The 18,545-nt window shown below is 40.8% G+C and overlaps 1 protein-coding gene across 4 annotated transcripts in view; it reads left to right on the top strand.

The window, feature by feature from the left end:
- kiz (kizuna centrosomal protein) overlaps window positions 1-17,280 on the top strand; it is a 31,133-nt gene extending 13,853 nt beyond the window's left edge. The window contains exons 9-15 of one of the 4 annotated variants that reach the window (XM_074660593.1): window positions 1,826-1,976; window positions 3,995-4,129; window positions 4,585-4,647; window positions 5,916-6,005; window positions 7,072-7,141; window positions 15,097-15,143; window positions 16,963-17,280. In XM_074660593.1, the coding sequence (XP_074516694.1) occupies window positions 1,826-1,976; window positions 3,995-4,129; window positions 4,585-4,647; window positions 5,916-6,005; window positions 7,072-7,141; window positions 15,097-15,143; window positions 16,963-17,169 (763 nt within the window). In that variant the 3' untranslated portion in view covers window positions 17,170-17,280. Of the gene's footprint in view, window positions 1-1,825; window positions 1,977-3,994; window positions 4,152-4,584; window positions 4,648-5,915; window positions 6,006-7,071; window positions 7,142-15,096; window positions 15,144-16,962 lie in introns of all 4 variants that reach the window. The other 3 variants (XM_074660595.1, XM_074660594.1, XM_074660596.1) reach the window with 3 other exon arrangements.
- The last annotated feature ends 1,265 nt before the right edge of the window (window positions 17,281-18,545 follow it).

The following is an 18,545-nucleotide window of genomic DNA, read 5'->3' as shown; positions in this document are numbered from 1 at the left end:
TATTTTATTTATGTTTATGTATGTTTTTTTATTTAGCTTAATGAAATTTGTGATTGTGGGATTGTAAAATCAATCACAATGGCAGGTTTGTTTTTTTGTGTGTAAAGCTGTACTAGTCATTTAGGGTTTTTTCACTTTGCACAACATCATTTTGCAAACTGCAACTTCTGAGATACCAGGAAAAAAAATAGTTATATGATAAATCAGTAGTGGATGAAGTAACTGAAAGCCACACTTGAGTAAAAGTAGATATCTAACCAGGAAATGACTTTAGTAGATGTTAAAATCACCTGTTAGAACATTACTAGAGTAAAAGTCTTTAAGTGTTTGATATTTACTTAAGTATCAAAAGTAATTTTCTGATATTAAATGTACAGTATTGAAAGTAGGGCTGTCAATCGATTAAAATATGTAATCACGATTAAAGGCATTATTGTCCTAGTTAATCACAAATTAATCACACATTTTTTATCTGTTCAAAATGTACTTTAAAGGGATATTCGTCAAGTATTTAATACTCTTATCAACATGGGAGAGGGCAAATATACTTGCTTTATGCAAATTATGTATATATTTATTAATGGAAATAAATTAACAACACAAAACAATGACAGCTGTCAGTGTGTCAGTGTGCTGACTCGACTATGACTTGCTCAAAACTGCATGTGATTATCATAAAGTGGGCATGTCTGTAAAGGGGAGACTCGTGGGTACCCATAGAACCCATTTTCATTCACACATCTTGAGGTCAGAGGTCAAGGGACCCCTTTGAAAATGGCTTTGACCTTGCCAAAATTTAGCGTACATTTGGAGCGTTATTTAGCCTCCTTCATGACAAGCCAGTATGACATGGTTGGTACCAATGGATTCTTTAGGTTTTTCTAGTTTCATATGATGCCAGTATCTTCACTCCAGCTCTAAAACTGAACCTGCTACAAATTGTGATAAAGCCTGAAAGAAATTAGGGGTATTAAAATGAATTTGCGTTTACTTTGACATGATAAAATATAGTTTCTGATCTAGTGCAATATAGTGTGTGTTTTGTGAAGACATCTCCCCTGATAAGTACTTCTATAACGGAGTAATTCAGAGCACAAATATCAACACTTTGAAAGCTACAGAGTTCAACAGACCTTTCTTTTCTTTTAATAGAGACAGAGAACAGACCTACAGTAAAAAAATAATTCCACCTTTCAGACAAAGACTGGATGGCTGCCTGTGCATTTTTTCTTTTTTTTCTGGACCAGAAAGTGGGGGAGAGCGAGGGGCACGCACTTACAGAGATATTGCACGCTACCATCCGATGCGGTCTCCCTTGTCCACGAATGTAAAGGTCATCTCTGGTGTCACCTTGTGCGGTAACACTGCACGGGTGAATGTCATGAGTAAATTAAAATGCCCTATCTGTGACTTCCAGTCCTTTGGATAATGACTAGTTATACTCTGAGCCAAATCCATGCTCTGCTTCACTACTCTATTGATTTCACCTTTCTCGCTATATACTCAATCCAAAGACACACATCTATAGCAGTCTCCCTTTCTGTTTTTCTCTTGAGATGCCTATTGGCTCTTTGACCTTTTATCTAGTTTTCAACCAGGCGCTATACCGCTGTCTGTGTCTATTCTGTGTTAAATGGAAAAATAGTGTGCAAATGTATTATATTCTAAATTTCTTCATGGTCAAGCTATCTCAATTTTCTTCAAATTCAAAGCTTCAATTCACTCTTTCACTGTAAGGAGGTATAACTTATTTACAGATGTCCCACTGTGCATTCAATAAGACAGCCTCTCTTTCTCTCCCCCCCCACCCCCACCTCCGCCACAGCACCAGCCTCCCTCCCGATGCCGCTCGGCTGTGGGATCGCTGGTTCAAGCACGCCCTTCTGCTGAAGGAGCGCCGTGTCCTCAGCACTGAGCGCCTGGTCCAGCTGTTCACGCCACTGCTGCTGGAGCGCCATGCCACCTACGGCCACCAGGTAGCGTTGGAGGCACATAACACTGTCGCCACCACCACCACCACCACCACACAAACTGGAGGTCACACACTTGCATTCACTCCCAAAAGCAAGCAGGCATTAACACACACACACACACACACACACACACACACACGTATGACTGCAGTAAAACGCCTTCTTTTTTTTTCTCCTCTCCAGAAAGGCTAGTGTTTTTGTTTCTTTGCGTGTTTTTCTTAGAAGAGAGCTTGTAGTTGGTACTGAGTGCCCTCTTTGTGTCTGGCGTTTGAAACCAAGCCCCGGCTGCCGACTCATCAGATTGCTCCACACGTTGACCCAGACAGAAGGGAAACCCTGACCCGTGCGCTAATCGCAAATTACAGCCCCTGCTTGGCTTCTTTCATCTCACGTGGCGTATTCATCTGAGAAACACTTGCTTTTAATTTGGCATTAGCCAAAAGTATACCCATCAGCTGGGTCCGATTGAATGAGGGCACCTTCTCCACAAGATTATTTAAAATTTCCCTCTCATTGACCTTGTGCAGATCATGCTCAATTAAACAAAAAAAAGAAATTCATATTCACACTTAAAAAAACCAAAGATAGTGTCGAGAGACTTGTCAGGAATTTATTAGAAAACTTACCATTCTATCTGCAGGAATGATCATATATATATGCAGGTTTTTATATTATTAATTTTTTGCGGACTCATCTTGTTTGGGGTTCTTGTGGCTCGGAGATCTCGTTCCAGTGTCCCCGACGCAATGAGAGAGAGGCAAAGAGGGAGACTGTAGAGCCTCTTGAAAATATGAACTGACAAAAGGAAGAGAGGCACTGCCATCTACATCATCGTGTCCAAGTGCATCAGGAAAAGCCTGAGTGAAAATCTTTCTCCCCCCCTTTATCTCTCTCACTCCATCTACTCCATCTATTTCTCTGTCCCTCCCTCTATTTCTCCTTCTCTCTCTCCTCTCACACAACAGCTTACTCTCCTCACACACAAGAGCAAACAGAAATTTCCATTCACGTAATGCCACACAGCCCGGCTACTCCGGCAAATGGGAGCATGCAGCTCGCATGCACACACTCAAAGAGGCCCTTTGAATATTCAAGTGCTAACAGTTGCATTCATTGATATTTAAAATGCAGTGGGTCCGCGAGAGCCCTCAACCCACGGTACATTTGACTAAATCTAAAAAAAGAACAAAGAGGGATATCGGGGACAAGGATCAAGACAGTTTTTTTTTTGTATTGTGCAGCAACATCAAATACCAAGCTCAGATTGGCATGTGTTTGCCTCCCTTCTCCTCGAGTGAAAATGAAAGCATGCGCATTGTCAATCTTCACTGCGACCTACTGATAACAACTTACAATGCACTTAAAGTTTGTCACTGTCAAAATCCTCCTGATCATCCCCTCCCTATTAGTGCTCATTAAAAGTTGCAAATGGCCATCTGAGGCTGAGAGGCAGTCTTTGATCACGAAAGAGAGATGATGATGGCAGGATTTGATACGGGGGAGGGAAAGAGGAGAGAAAGGGAAATCGGTGTGTGGCATCTCCCTGCTCCTCATCTCCCGGAACAGCTCCTCTTAATTGTGTATCCTCATCTCCCCAAAGATAAAAAAAAAAAATTAGCTGGAGAGGGAGGAAGAGAGCAGTTTGTCTCAATTCTCTCAGCCAAGAGGGGGAGATATCTGGAACGTGTTGCACATTAACGCCAGGGTGATTGCATTCTTTAGGCGCTTCTCTAATCTCATGGATGAGAAGAGAGGGAAAGAGAGAGAGAGAGGGGGTTAAAAAAAAAAGTGTGATTGAGAGCGGGAGCGAAAGTGTGCGAAATAATCTTTTTTTAGTTAAACGAGTGAGAGAATTTGAAGTTATTTTCTCTTGGCGTTTGAACACGCCGCAGCTTGCACCTCTGTGCGAGCAGCCGTGGCCAAAGTAAATGACTTTGCCTAATCGGCGAGAGTTCAATTTGACACTTCCTTCGCAAAATGGGAACAATTAAGAGTGTGGTTTTAATTTGTGCCGCTCACAGGCCAAAGTGCTGCTGAGGACACTCGTGTCCCGGTCCAGTGAGGAGTGCCCCTCAGCGGAGGACGAGAGCGACTTGTCTTCTTCGTGTGGTCCTGCTTCTTTCCTGGCTGACGGTGATGTGAAGCCTGCCAGACCGGTACAGGAGCAACAGATCCAAGGTTACTGACGATTATTAGTATTAAAATAGGCATGGAGTGTTCTAATTAGACTACAGTATTTGGTTTTATTTGTTATGGAGGAATGGCTGCATTCAAAAACTCTCCCCTCAGCAAGTGTTTCCCACAAATGTCCAAAACATTCCACACTGAGATAAGTCTGTCTTTGCACTGTAATATAAAACAAGACCATTACCAGGAACTGATGTAGACTGCTGCTATTTTTTTTTTGCAAACCACCTCTGCAGAGAACTAAAACGTTGCTTTTATGAAAGAAATCAATTTCACCACAGAGCTTTTTTATTAATCCCTCACAGCCCAGTTTTCCTACAGGCTTCTATTCAGAGCTAAAGAAAGACCCCCCATTCCCATTTCTACCCCGAGACTCCCTTCCTCCCTGCCACTGCTTCTCACTATGCGCTTCCCTTTCTTACAGAACTACAAAGTGCTGAAGAGGACAGCCAGGACGAAAGCCCTGCGGAAAGTGTTCCTATTAGAGGTAAAAAGGCATCGCCGGTGCCCCAGCATTCACACTGTCCTTATGTTGTGGTTTGTTTTCTTCCCACTGCAGTGAATAATGGGCTCTTTTTACACAACGGCTGAGGCAGGATGATCAAGGTGAATCCAGGGTCAAAGTACCACCTGAAGAGCCGCGCTAGTTCTCTCTAATTATCTCCGAGAAAACACTAGCTACGTTTTCAGCCCCGGTCTGAGGCTTTCTGGCAAAATTGATAATTCTCCGGCCCGGCATAATGCGGCCGCTTTAATTGTCAGGACGCCAGGGTGGGAAGCGCGAGAGATCTGTCGTGGGTTCTCATTATCTTCTAAACAATGCTCTGGAAAGGCCGGACTTGAAAAATACTAGATGTGAAGGCATCCTGGAAGCAGTTGGTGTGCCCATCCCTGAGCTGCACCTCTGAAATGTAAAGCAATCCTATATTACCCTCGGCTGTCCGATTTCCTACAGGGCGTTTCATGTGTCTGCATCCCTAAGGTGCACAGCCAGCAAAATGAGTCCAGTTTGCCAATCGCTACACTTAATCAAAAGAGCAAAAAAAAAAAACATGACAAAGGATTTTGCAAGGAAAGGGGTTTGCTGTGGCGAGCAACATCAATGTCACAATCAAATACCATGACCTTGGAACTGATAGTAATTGCCAAGACATGCACGTCTGTATACCTAATGGTGTTTTTGTAGACAACATGTAAAAGCAATGCCTGTATAGCGAGCTGTGGGTGGAATAGAATTGTAAATATCATATGGTTTTAGAACATGATTGAAAATGGTGCTTTTATTATGAAAAATGTTGACTTTGTCATACAAGATCACAACTTTACACTCCTTTCATGTGTGTTTGAGACAACAGCCCATTTATTATTATTTACCTCTGCTCTGTTGTTGTTGTTTTGTTTTTTTTACCAGCTCAGTCTCTATGCTTCCCTCAAATATGATACCTACTTTTAGTGTGCCCGGAAAGTAATTATGAGTGTTTTTAAAACAGAAAATCAATCATTGCCTTCCTGGTAGGAGGATGCTGAGATAATGCGAGATGCTGATTGCTGTCTCATGGAAACTGTTGCTGCATACTGTAGGCTAGAATCAACAGCTTAGCTGATTGAGCACCCACTCTGTTCAGCAGTGAGACCAAAAGACTCACCCACTGGAGCGTGTTGTCTCATCAAACACGGAAACCTCTGAAAGTTGGAAACCTGGGTTTTAAGCAAATATTTGACATTGACTTTGTGTGTGTGTGTGTCCCTGAACAGAGACCAAAGCATATCAGTTACTTAAACAATCAGCCATGCAGGAAAGGCTGCAGAGTTCTGAAGAGGAGGAAGAGGACGACGGCCTCTCAGGTAAGAGATGCGGTCCACTCTGCCGGGCAAGTAGCGAGCGACGGGAGGCTAACCGTCGGTCAACACCGGCCATGTTCTCACAACACATAAGGACATCACAGAAAGACCATATTTGTTGGTTACATAGATGTAAGCTAAATGACAATCCAGGTTTTCTCAACCATTTTGGGCTCATAATCTCAATCATAGACTTCTACTTATATGATAAATAGGGCTGTCAATCGATTACAATATTTATTTGTGATTAATCACACATTTTTTATCTGTTAAAAATGTACCTTAAAGGGAGACTTGTCAAGTACTGCATTTTATACTCTATACTTTTTGATACTCTTATTAACATGGGAGGGGGCAAATATGCTGCTTTATGCAAATGTATGTATGTATTTATTACAGGAAATTAATTAACAACACAAAACAATGACAAATATCATCCAGAAACCCTCACAGGTACTGCATTTAGCATAAAAAAATTGCTCAAATCATAACATGGCAAACTGCAGCCCAACAGTCAACAACAGCTGTCAGTGTGTCAGTGTGCTGACTTGACTATGACTTGCCCCAAACTGCATGTGATTATCATAAAGTGGGCATGTCTGTAAAGGGGAGACTTGTGGGTACCCATAGAACCCATTTTCATTCATATATGTTGAAGTCAAAGGTCAAGGGAGCCCTTTGAAAATGGCCATGACAGTTTTACCTCGCAAAACTTTTGCGTAAGTTTGGAGCGTTATTTAGCCTCCTTCGCAACAAGCCATTTGGTACTAATGTATTCCTTAGGTTTTTTCTAGTTTCATGTGATGCCAGTATTTCCACTCTAGCTTTAAAACTAAAGTTGCATTAATGCATAAAAGAAATTAGTGGGATTGAAACAAATTTGCGTTAATTTTGACAGCCCTAAATATAAATATTAGTATTCTCATGTGTGCATACCAAGAGACCCCAATGTCAAGGTTGAGATCGCCCCTCATAAGCCTCACCATAAGTTTCTATATTAAATATGCATTGTAGATTAGCTTGATGTCCAAATCAAATGGTTTTATGTCGCCCTGTTTGCTCTTTTAAGGAACAAATCACAGCCATGAAGAGGACCTGGGGAGGGCCAAACGCTCCTCACATCAAGACCCTTACCCTCGGTAAGAACATTGTTATTATTCAACGGGCCACAGGAAATGGGCCACCAGACACCAAAGTGGTTGATGTACATTTGCATGGCCGCTCTCATAATTCCCTGTTCATTTCCATAAGATCAAGGGGGCGCCACCCATTAACTCGCTTACAAAGACAAAAGGCCCCCAAAGCCCCTCTCGCTCGCCGTTCGCCGGGTTCAGCCAGGTTTTAGAAATCAAAAACAAAAATAAATTGGAGTCATAATAATCTCACTGTTGTCAGAAGGCAAACAGATCACGTCGAGAAGAGAATCAGGGACAACTGTTTATGAAGAAGGAGACTCAAGTGTTGACAAGGACAAATGTCCTTTCATTTTTCACCCTCGAAAGGCATTTAGGCTGCTCAAATCAGAGCCCTGAGTGGCTCGGAAAAGAAGATCTAATGATAAATAGCTCGGCGGAAGCCAACGCCATCGCGGTTGCATTTGAATATCAACACGACTTCATCAAATCTGCAATTGCGCGTCGGGCCCTCAGAGCACCTCTTCACCGCGAACCCATTTGGGCTGTCGTAATGGCTGGGTAAACGTTATGAGGAATAATCTTCTCTGATTTCATGTGATTACTGGGCACCACGCTGACACAAGGGCTGAAGTCTGTATCTCCCTGGCCTGGCAAGCAGGCGCTGCTCCCAGTCTGCCTATTAGCCCGGGGAAGGGCCTAATGGGCTGGCTCTATTGTGGTCCTCATAGCCGCTGATGTCTGCCTATACTGCCAGCTCCAGTGACCACCCTCTTTAATAAACATGAGCCAATTTTCGGGGCCCAGACCCCTCTCAGATGGTGCCCGTCCTCCTGTCGGTAATGTGCATGGGATGCCCGCAATATGTGTGATTAAACAAAATTTGCAGAACGAAAAAAAAGAATGTACAGAAACCGAGAAAAGCGGCAATGAGAGACACAAGTTGTGTACATGAGCGAAATTGGACAAATGGGTAGTTCTGCATGCCTGACACTGTAATTTCACTAGGGTTAGGAAGGAAGCAGCGCCCACAGCAACCAGTCACCACGACCATAATGCTTTTCTTTGGTCATGCAACGATTTCCCCCCGTCTTTTCTTTTGCTTCTCCTGGACGCTTAGATTTAAGCATTCCACTTACCACAGTCACTTCTTGCGCTTTATTGCTTCCACAAGTGGTCTGGAAGCCCTGCACTTAAGCAGAAGCATAACACTGCAGCATGCTCTTGCCCTGCTTCTCTCTCTCTCTCTCTTTCTCTCTTGCCCTTTCTCCATCTATTTGCCCCTCTTCCTCTCTGTCTTCCTGTATTTCCCTCTCCTCCCCTCCTCCTCCTCCTCCTCCTCTCCATCCTACTTGTTAATTATTTGCTTTATTTTGTCAGCGAGCTGATGAGTGACATCAAAAGGAGGATGGAGCCGGACTCGAAATACAAAAATGGCTTCCTCTCTGTTGTCTTAGACAATAATTATGATTTGCCAGTTAAGCCTGGACCACAGCAGAGGGATTGTAGTTTAAAGCAGAGGCTTTGGTGCAAAAAATGCATTTATAGCCCTTTGTGAGGCTCCTCATTATGTGTGGGCCCGATTCATTAAGTAATTGGTTTGCAGTTGTTTACATGAGTATTAAGGCCTTCTATTCAGGGCCTTTGAGAGATACATTGTGCAAATGTTGCATGTTATGAATGCAGAATGAGAGGCGGGGGGCCAGTCCTATTGGCCAAACACTGCACTCGGCTGAAAAGCGAGAGAAAAGCGCTGGGTGCTGCTTTGCATAGCAATGACTAGGGCCTTAATAAGCTTTACAGATTAAATACATGCAGTCTATACAAGATGCAAAGAGATACTCTTAACACATTTATATGTGCTCATTTCACTATTATGGCGTCGGAGAGAATTGAGGTCTTTCATATTCTTTTTTCGCCCCTCTCTTCCTCGCTCTCTCCCACACAGTGTTTTTCAGTCAGATACTTTTATAGAATGTGCTGTTTATTGTATTATAACTCGCGGGGAAGCGACTGATTTGTCCATTAGAAATCTTTTGCTGTCTTTGTGAGTGGCAAAGTAAAATCACTTTGTGGTTGAGTGGGGATGAAAGGAATAATGCACGAAGGAGTGAGTCTTAATAAGCAGCTGCACTCCATGTAAAGACCACTTGTTCCCCTTTGTGCACGAGTGCATGCCACTGCTTCCTCTCGTGCAAAGAAGCATTGTGCTCCTTTCTACTGTAGGCATTTCAGATGCCACTCCTTTCTTATTTTTATTTTGCTTTTTTTTAATACCTCCCCCCCTCCCCTCCCGGTTTTAGATCCTAGAAAATGCTTGAACACATGTGCACAGACACACACACACACACACACACACACATACACACACACAAAACAAAATCCTCCAGCCATCAGCCGGTGTGGTGATTGTTGTGCCTAGTGCCTGCTTGACAAAAAACCTTGACTCAACAATTAGTGGTTTACAGCTTTGCCTTGGACAACAGGATGTGCTCAAGCATTCGACCTCAAATCACTCAGAATGTCAAAATCAGACTCTCTCTCTCTCTCTCTCTCTCTCTCTCTCTCTCTCTCTCTCTCTCTCTCTCTCTCTCTCTCTTTCTCTCTCTCTCTCTCATGGGGAGGCGATGATGTGTGGATCTCTGACGGCTCACTGGGAGGAGGGATGGAGGGGCGAGAGGGACATGAGCTTAGAGAAAGGACCGGAGGGGACGGGGGGAGGGACGTAGAAAGAGAGAGCGGGAGATAGAGGGAGACAGAGAGACGGTAACGGACAAAAGAGGTAGTGAAAAGATGTATTCCTGCTCTAAAATCCGACAGTGGATGAAGGGAAACACGTGTAAACATTGTAACAGACAGTATCATAATGAGCAGTAGAGGCACAATCGGGCATGTGGCAGCATTGAGTTTGTTTTGGAGAATATATCTTCTCGAAAACAGCCAACAAATTTGGTACTGACTATTTTTTTTCTTCTTTTTTTTTACATTTGACAATATAATAGTTGATCTCCTTCAGTTTAGACCAAATAATAAGATTAAAACCAGGACAAACAAGACAGTGACTATGGAGAAAAGCAGCATTTAGAGGCTCTAACCAGAGGAGGTCACTGTACTACATAAGCTAACTCAAACCGGTAAAGAATGCCCTATAAAAAAATGAAGTTGGCTTTCAAACACTTCCTGTGCTTTGTTTATTTTAATGTTGTGAATTTAATAGATTTATTTACTGGTAAGCTTTTTGTAGGCTGGTGGAGGCAAAAAAGGACAAAAGATGGACATAATGTTCAGTTTTGAAATCTGTGGTCATTTATTAGGGGTGCACCGATGCGATTTTTTTTCAGTCCCGATACCGATAGCAATACCTGGGCTTTAATTAACAAGATGTATGCCTCACTGTGTGGAAGTGACTGGGATCATTCTTTTATGTGTAAGGCAACATCAGGCTCGACTTAAACATTGCTTTCCTAACTTTGTAAAATAAAAATGTAACAAATAAATACATAGATAAACATTTTTATTATTTTTATTATTATTATTTATTATAATTAAAATAATGAATCGTACACAAGCAACTTGGTAAGAAAATCTTCAAAATTAACAAGAATTACAATTCAAGTGTAAACCTTTTTAATGCAGCCACAAATTGGTCAAAACTTAAAAAGGAAGAATTGATTTGATTAGATCGACCCCGATACCCGATCCAGCTATTTGAGTCAGCATCTGACCGATATACGATCCGGTATCGGTGCAACCCTGATGATTTATTATCATTTCTGATGCTCTATGTTGTAACTTGGTTATATCATTTTCTCCACATTCTTTAGACACTAACATTAAGTGGCTTGTCCAACACACACATATCAGTCTACCCTCACACAAACAAACATGAGCTGAGTGATCCGTCCTTCAGCCACCCCCCTTGCACACTGGCCGTCTCCACTAGACTGCCACCAGTCAGGAGGAGAGCTTGCCCCTGTTGAAATCATTGGCCCCCAGTACCTCTTCTTCTGAGCTGCAGTACTAACGCGTCGCCAGCAGAGAGCACTCACACGTTAGAGAGTGCCCACTCACCATGCACTCACAGTTGCCTCTCACTGTTTGCCCCCATCCTGCTGCCATTCAGGCCTGGTAGAGTACATCTAAACGGAGCCTAAACAATGTTTCTGTGGGGTCACAGCTGGGATGGGAGTAGGAGTTGATGGGAATGATGAGGTGATGGGTCTCCCTTTACCTTTAGACAAGCACCGCTGCGCAAAAGTGCTATTGTGCTATTAGCATTTTGTGTGTGGGTGGCAGGAGCTTAAAAAAAAAAAGCCAGGGTAAATAAAAGCAGTTTTTTTTCTGTGTGTGTGCCATGCAGTATTAAATGCTGGGTAAGCATTATTTCCTCTGACGGTCCCCGCAGTATTTAATGTGACTGTAGGATTACAAGTCAAATCTGCCTTCAGGGACTCCACGGAAACTCATCCTAGTGTTTAGACTGCAGTTTGAAAGGACAGTATACGAGGATGTCTTTCTCCGTTTGCTATTTTTGTCAATGTATACCTACAACACTGGACACATTCTTATAAAATAGACATTAGAGTAGTTCAGATGTGTGATTGCAGCCTTTTATGTGTCTAAATGTATCTGCTGCTATAACTGTAGAACATGAAAATGTTTTATACAGCATGTTGTTTCAGCTGAACAGGTCTGTATTGACACAATTTTAAAACGGTATGACCACACAAACAAGAAATTTGCAGTAGTAGTTTTTGTTCATTTGTTCCACAGTAGACATTTGTCAAGATATCACAAAATATTTGGTAAAGCAGAATCAGGATGCTGCTCTCAAAGCAAAATGTCCCAAACAACAAAAATGGAGTGTGCTATACCGGATCTAAAAATGTAGAGAATAGTCTCGTGGATTTCAGCGGTAACCATTGCTTTATTCTTAAAGAAACGCATCACGTTTTCACTATTCCTGACCAATGGTACCATCCTTATGTGCATACAATGTGCCTGAGATATTTGGTAACATGATTGTCCTAGTTTTAATTAATCTATTTGGTATTTGTGCATTGTATACCGCTGCATTACCAGCCTGCATAACTTTTCAAAATTTCAAAATATGTAAATTCAGGAGCTTTAACTCAGCTCATAGAAAACCATTTTGGTGTAAATTGAGAAAAACAAGACCGAGGTTTGATTAAGGGAATACACCGACAACAAACTCCAATTGTGTAAACTCATCATACAATTTTAAAGGTCGTTGTGGACTCAGCTATGCATAGCAGACACAAAAAATTGTTAAAACGCGAGATAAACAACAATATGAACTGTAAAGGCCAGAGAGACGGAATGAGCGATGCATTGGGGGGAAAAAAAGAGGACATTACAATAGCTGTAATTTGCATCATTTTACACATTACATCCACCTCTGTCTAGCAGAGCTTGTGAAACACTGGCCGGCCCAGTCTTACATATTCAGATCATTTGCCTCAATTAAGGGGAAACTCAGCAGAAGATGAACTGGCATAAATGTTTATGGAAACGGAATATTAGATTGGCGGGGTCAGATCCAGACTGGGCTCTCTATGGTAATAGCCCTGTCTTGAAATCAGTCCTGTCCCTCACTGAAGTGGAACAGCTGATAGACCATTCCCATCCCCGGAGGGGGGGAGTTCAAGAAAAGAAAAGCCCAATTTACTCTCCATAACAGCTATTATTGTGGCAAAGTAGAGGAAGTAATCGTATAGATTATTGCTGTATTTTTGCTGCTGCAGGGTCTGGTGTTGCCTAACAGTTGTAAATGGATGCAATAGTCCTTGTGGTTTAGTTGGGCTGCAGCATCTCTACTTTATCTCTTATTCAGTTTAAAAAGCTGAATATGGATAGCAGGTGGATCTTTTTTTTTTAAATGTATATTACATATACATAGGACTGGGCGATATGGCCAAGGTCATTTCATATCTCGATAACGATATATATCCCGATATAGCATGTTTTCTGGTATTTCAATAAATAGATGAAATAACCACATGGTAAAACCTATTGTTGCATACTTTACAAATTAAAAGTATTTTCTCATTTAATTAAGAACTTTTGTGCAAAATGAACATTACAGTTTCAATAGAAATTATGAAGAAAAAAATAAATGAATATTTCCATATACACACATTTGTTGCATTGAACCGAGTGGTAATGTAAAGTGTGACGTAAAAACAAAACTGCAATCTTCAAATATATTCCCTCAAAATATTTGACATCCGATTTTCTGAGAAATTTGATGTGCTTGTTATTATCAATTTAGACGATGTAATCGTGTATCGCGATATCTCGGTACATGAATTTTCATCACGATACGCTTCCATTGAAAGACGATAAATTATCATATTGAATTATCAGCCCAGCCCTATGTACGCAGTATATTTATGTCTTTACTATCCACCCTTGGCCTGTTAACTGTCAACATATCATGACTTTTGTGTTATTGTTTTGACAAAAACTATACAATTTTATAGTCACCTTCCAAAAACTTGCATGTTAAGTGTATACTGGAACCCTTCAGGAGTCATATCCAGTTTTGCCTCCAGTGGTACAGTCACAAAAACGAATACATGACTGATATTATCTTCTTTCATTGAAATAATTTTGTGCATGGCCATCTGTCAGTCTAGTAGGAAATAATTCTGCCGAGTAAAAAAAGTCTAGTACTCCAGGGAGATATTTCAAACCAAAAAATGGTACCTACCATAATTTTGGACTCAAAAAAGGCTACACAGAAAAATATTTACAATCTTAACTACTCCGTTCAGCAAAACGTGCGTATTTCAAAAGATTCACACATATTTTGGCAAACAAAATCCTCTATTCCAACAAAACACAACACTGTCAGAAGCAGTGCACCTTCAGTTTTCAAGCACAGAGGCTGATTATCTGTCAGTGTGTCTTTTCTTTCTTTTCTTCTTCGTTTTGGCACTGCTTTTCTTACTCAGCCTTTGGTTTTGATTTGCTAGCTTTTTAAGCACCTGAGGTTCAACATGCTGCCTGAACAGATGCAAGAATCATCCCAAATGTCCTGCAGGAAGTCCTATCCGCGTATGAATATAAAGGTTATATTCTAATGATTATACGGGCTGTATGGTATATTGCTTTTAGCACCAAGCAATCTGTTCACAGTTAGGAATGGGAGTTGCATCTTTCGCATTCTGCCTTGAGTGGTGCAAAGCGGCGATATATAGTTTAGAAGATGGCAATTGGAACGCAGCCAGAGTAATTTGGTCCTTATACTCAATGTACAGTCACATGTGCCAAGACTTAGCGGAGGGAGAGATGAGGAGATGAGGGTGATTGAGAGTATGACAATCAAAGCGGTCATGGGTTTGAATTGATGCAGATGGAGGAACACGCCACACAACAGGTTTTTGTTTTTTTTCTCCACCGGAGCTCATCTGCTTAAAACTCTGCATCTTTTTTTTTCCTTCCCATTTCCAAGAAAAAGCGTCAACACAGCTCCGATATAGAAAGTCCCAAACAAATAAGCCGTATGGATATGTATGCTAACCTGGGAGATGATGAGGCTATATTGTGGGGTTTTGAATAGGCTCTGTGATGATGTAAATTAAAGAGGAGGCCTTTAAAAGTGGATTGGGGGGGGGCCTTATTGCATATGCATTGAGGTAGATCAAAGCCTTTTCGGAGGTCACACATTTACATAGCGATATCACCAGAGCTATGGGAACCTGGCAACCCTGTCTTTGGGCTGTTTTTTTTTTTAATAAAGCGGGCCTTGTGGAAGTCCTTTTGGCACAATTACAACAGGAGTCAAGAAAGTTCCCTCTGCTGCTCTGCTCTGCTGTCTGCCTGCCTTTTTTTCCTTTTTATTTTTTTTAGCTATGTTGTAAAATATCGTCTCTTTTTCAAAAGAAAGCCATAAGGTAATAACTTTACAAGGCTAATAACTGTCTTTGTGTTTCCAGGAAAGAGAAGACTGACTCAAAGGCTCATTCTACTCTACAGTCCAAAGGTGAGTATTGATAAAGTCATTTCAATTGCACGTGTCAAAAAAAGGTTAATTACAGGTTCATGTGTTCACAGGCATGACATTTTTATACATTTTGAGACCCAACTGTTTAATTAAATTTCTCTGTAAATGCAGCTATGCCTTTTTTTTGAGGATTTGTAAATGAAAACAAAATGACCTTGAACACAAATGCAGGTTACTGAAAGCTTAGATGTATGTTGTCAGCAAGCAGCGCTACCTAAATCCTCTAATAAATATCTTAAGCAGTGCTACTTTAGGACTACTGTGTGTTCTTACATCACCGGTAAAACGTTAACCCTTTGAACTCTGCATTAGAAATGGTCCGCCAGTGCGCACATTGGTATTTTTGCTTATTGTGACGTCATTTATCTTCAAATGCTTCATATCCCTAAAATCTATACAACCCAAGCTAAAAGGTTATGTCAGTCAATAAACTATAATAATTCAGAAAAGTACTGAAATTGTCATAAATTAAAAACAATAAACACACAAAACAAAGAAAATATTTCTAAATGTAGAAACATGAACAAAATATTTCTCAACACTCCTTAAGTTATTTGAACTATGCACATTTTTTGTGTGAGTGCGAAGGCGTTTTGATAGTTTCTTTACTTTCCGTGAGTAACGTAATGACGTCATTACAAGCGTACAACGTGATGATGCGAAAGACAAAAGCCTTAGCTTTCTGCTGCAAAAAGAATGAATGCTCAAGCTATTATGGTTTTTATTTTATTTTATTTTTTAGATTTTTTTTTAAGCCCAAACATTCCAAATCCTCAAAGAAAAATCCTCAATTTAAATAAGTTGACTCAGTGTATTAAATTAATTAGTCTTTTTTTTTTTTTATTAAATCAACTTTCTTTAACGAATAAAACTCGTTAGTTTCGTCAACATAAATAAAGTGATGACGTCTTGACGGATTCGCCAAGTGAATTCAGATACATAATATGATAGATTTCTTTTGTAACAACTTTATTAATTTACTTTACATTTTTTGTTATTGTGGTTAAATAAATGTAATTTATGGTGTTGTTTAGATTGCCAATAGAACGCCCAGCTAATCCAGGTGCATCAAGCAGGAGAGCAGTGCAGTGAAAATGTTGTTCTTGAAAGGCTAAACGGCAACAAATATGGATTGAAACTGAATATTTCATTAGATTTTGCTACTAAGTAGCAAAAAAAAGTATCTTTTTAAATAGTTTTATATCCAGACGTTTGTATAAATTATCCAGTAAGTGTGATTTTAGTTATACGTCAAATTCAATCAAATTTTGACAACCTCAGAGCAGGCAAATCCTAGTGCACCCTCTGTGATCTTTGGCGCAGTTGAGTTCAGTTGAACACCATTGTCGGATTGCAGCTCATTTTCTTTAGTATTAACTCCACTGCTCTATAGACTAAATAGACACAGACATCACAACAAACTTCGTTAGACCCAAACTGCTAAATAAATACACCTCACGCACCTCTGAATACGGCTCAAGCAGCTGCATCACAATGTATGTGCTTTAGAGTGCTACACTCACATCTGCATGCAGAGAACAAGGCATTGATTTAACACACATTATACTGTGTAAAAGGTAGGCTGTTAACATTTTTCATTGTGCGATCCAACTCAAGGTAAGCTGTAGCTCCAGTGCTTTCAGATCCTGGAATGCTTATAAAGAGACCGTATAATTGACTGGGTAAAGAAAGTATGTAGACGATGCAAAAGGTTACATCTCATTAGAAGCCTGGAAGCGTAAACATTCTGCTCTAATAATGTGTAATCTTGTTTCTTTCTCTTTACCGTTTTGTATAGCTTTCTGGGGGGAATCGGATGACAGCAACTCTGAGATTGAAGCAGCCTTACGTCCTCAACCTTTCCACACAAACAACGTTGACGTCGATGACTCCTGTGACTGATATTTCCGCGCACATATTTTTTTTAATGCACTACATTATATCGCTGCAAAATTTTCAGGCAGTTTGGCTCGCAGTAATTCACCCCCGTGACCGTTATTTTTAGTGGTCTGCATTGTAAATCACATGCATGCTGTATCGTAAAAACAAATAATAAAGTTGACAGCTCTCACGCTGGGTAAAGTACGTGAAGAGTTGTCCAACACTCTGATGTTAACCCTGCTTCAGTCTCTTTATCTGAACAACTCTCCCGGCTCATAATAACAGCTCGAAATAGATTAAACTGATCTTTTAAAGCGATTTGTTTGCACTAGGCTGAAAAATCATGCATTTTGAATGCCGCGAGCATCTCCGAGTGCTCTACCTCCGGCATGCTCGAGTGTAGTGATGTGAGTCACCTGTGAAATGACAAAGCACAATGGCCACTCTGCACGCTGCTGCGCGACCTGTGAACCTCCTGAAGAGGCCCATCTCCCGGGGGCACAAAGTGTTGCAGAAACGCTAACAAACTCAGAATATTTAGAACCTCCCAACAAACGCTCTACACACATTTTCACTGCTGCATCTTTAATAATTGCATTCATGCTACAGAAACACAAAGATGCATGAAAATTCCTCTTTATTATTGTGTAAATGAGTGGCAGGATTGTTGCTGAAACCACACAATAGTCTTCTGCAATTTATCATTTTGCAGCCCATTGAATGCTCTGTGTCTATTAATAACTCTGTGTGGGAGGCTACATTCCCAAGTTTACATTTATAGTTCATTATGTCTGTAGTGTAAATTTCCAAAACTGCCATTCTGGGATGTGGTAAAAGCCCCTGGCATTCAGTGTCAGCAGGATTCCATTAGTCAGCTTTAGGTGACTTTACATGCCTGAACCTTTTTAAAGTAGGACTCCACATTCATTACCAATAATGGCTCCAGACAGCCCTGACCCACCACAGAAAAGGGACTGTGGCAGAATAATTTGGAGTTTGCTAAAAGGCTCCCTAACATAATACCCATGTTAAGGAGCATGTCAACAGATACTTGTGTGCGACAGATAGCTCGCGGTGGAAAGCGGGAGTTATATTGTACTAACGTGTACTAACACAATAACATTTAAAAAAAAAAAACTTTTCTGGTTTTGTGCCAGGGAGACGATGAGGATGATATCCGGCTCATTCTTTTTAGAGCGTGTTGCTGTCACGGGGGGACGTGGAAGGTTTTTATCTTGCAGTTAAGGGGTGTTATCAACTCAATTACAGTATCGGCTTTGCCGCGTTACTTCATCTATCGTGTTCAGGTTGACGTTAGACGGAGCCCACAGTGGTTTTGTGGAGTACATCGATGTTTATTTTGACTGAATAGATATAGAGTGAGGGAGGATGGAAAACAGGTGTATTTTCTCATGATAGCCCTACTTGTGATTTCAGTGCAGAAAAGAATTCTCTCTTTTAATGTTGAACACATCTAATTATCCTTAAAATAACTAATAG

This window comes from Sebastes fasciatus, chromosome 15 (assembly GCF_043250625.1).
Source record: "Sebastes fasciatus isolate fSebFas1 chromosome 15, fSebFas1.pri, whole genome shotgun sequence".
NCBI classification, from domain to species: Eukaryota; Metazoa; Chordata; class Actinopteri; order Perciformes; family Sebastidae; genus Sebastes; species Sebastes fasciatus.
This window is presented reverse-complemented; position numbering and strand designations above follow the sequence as displayed.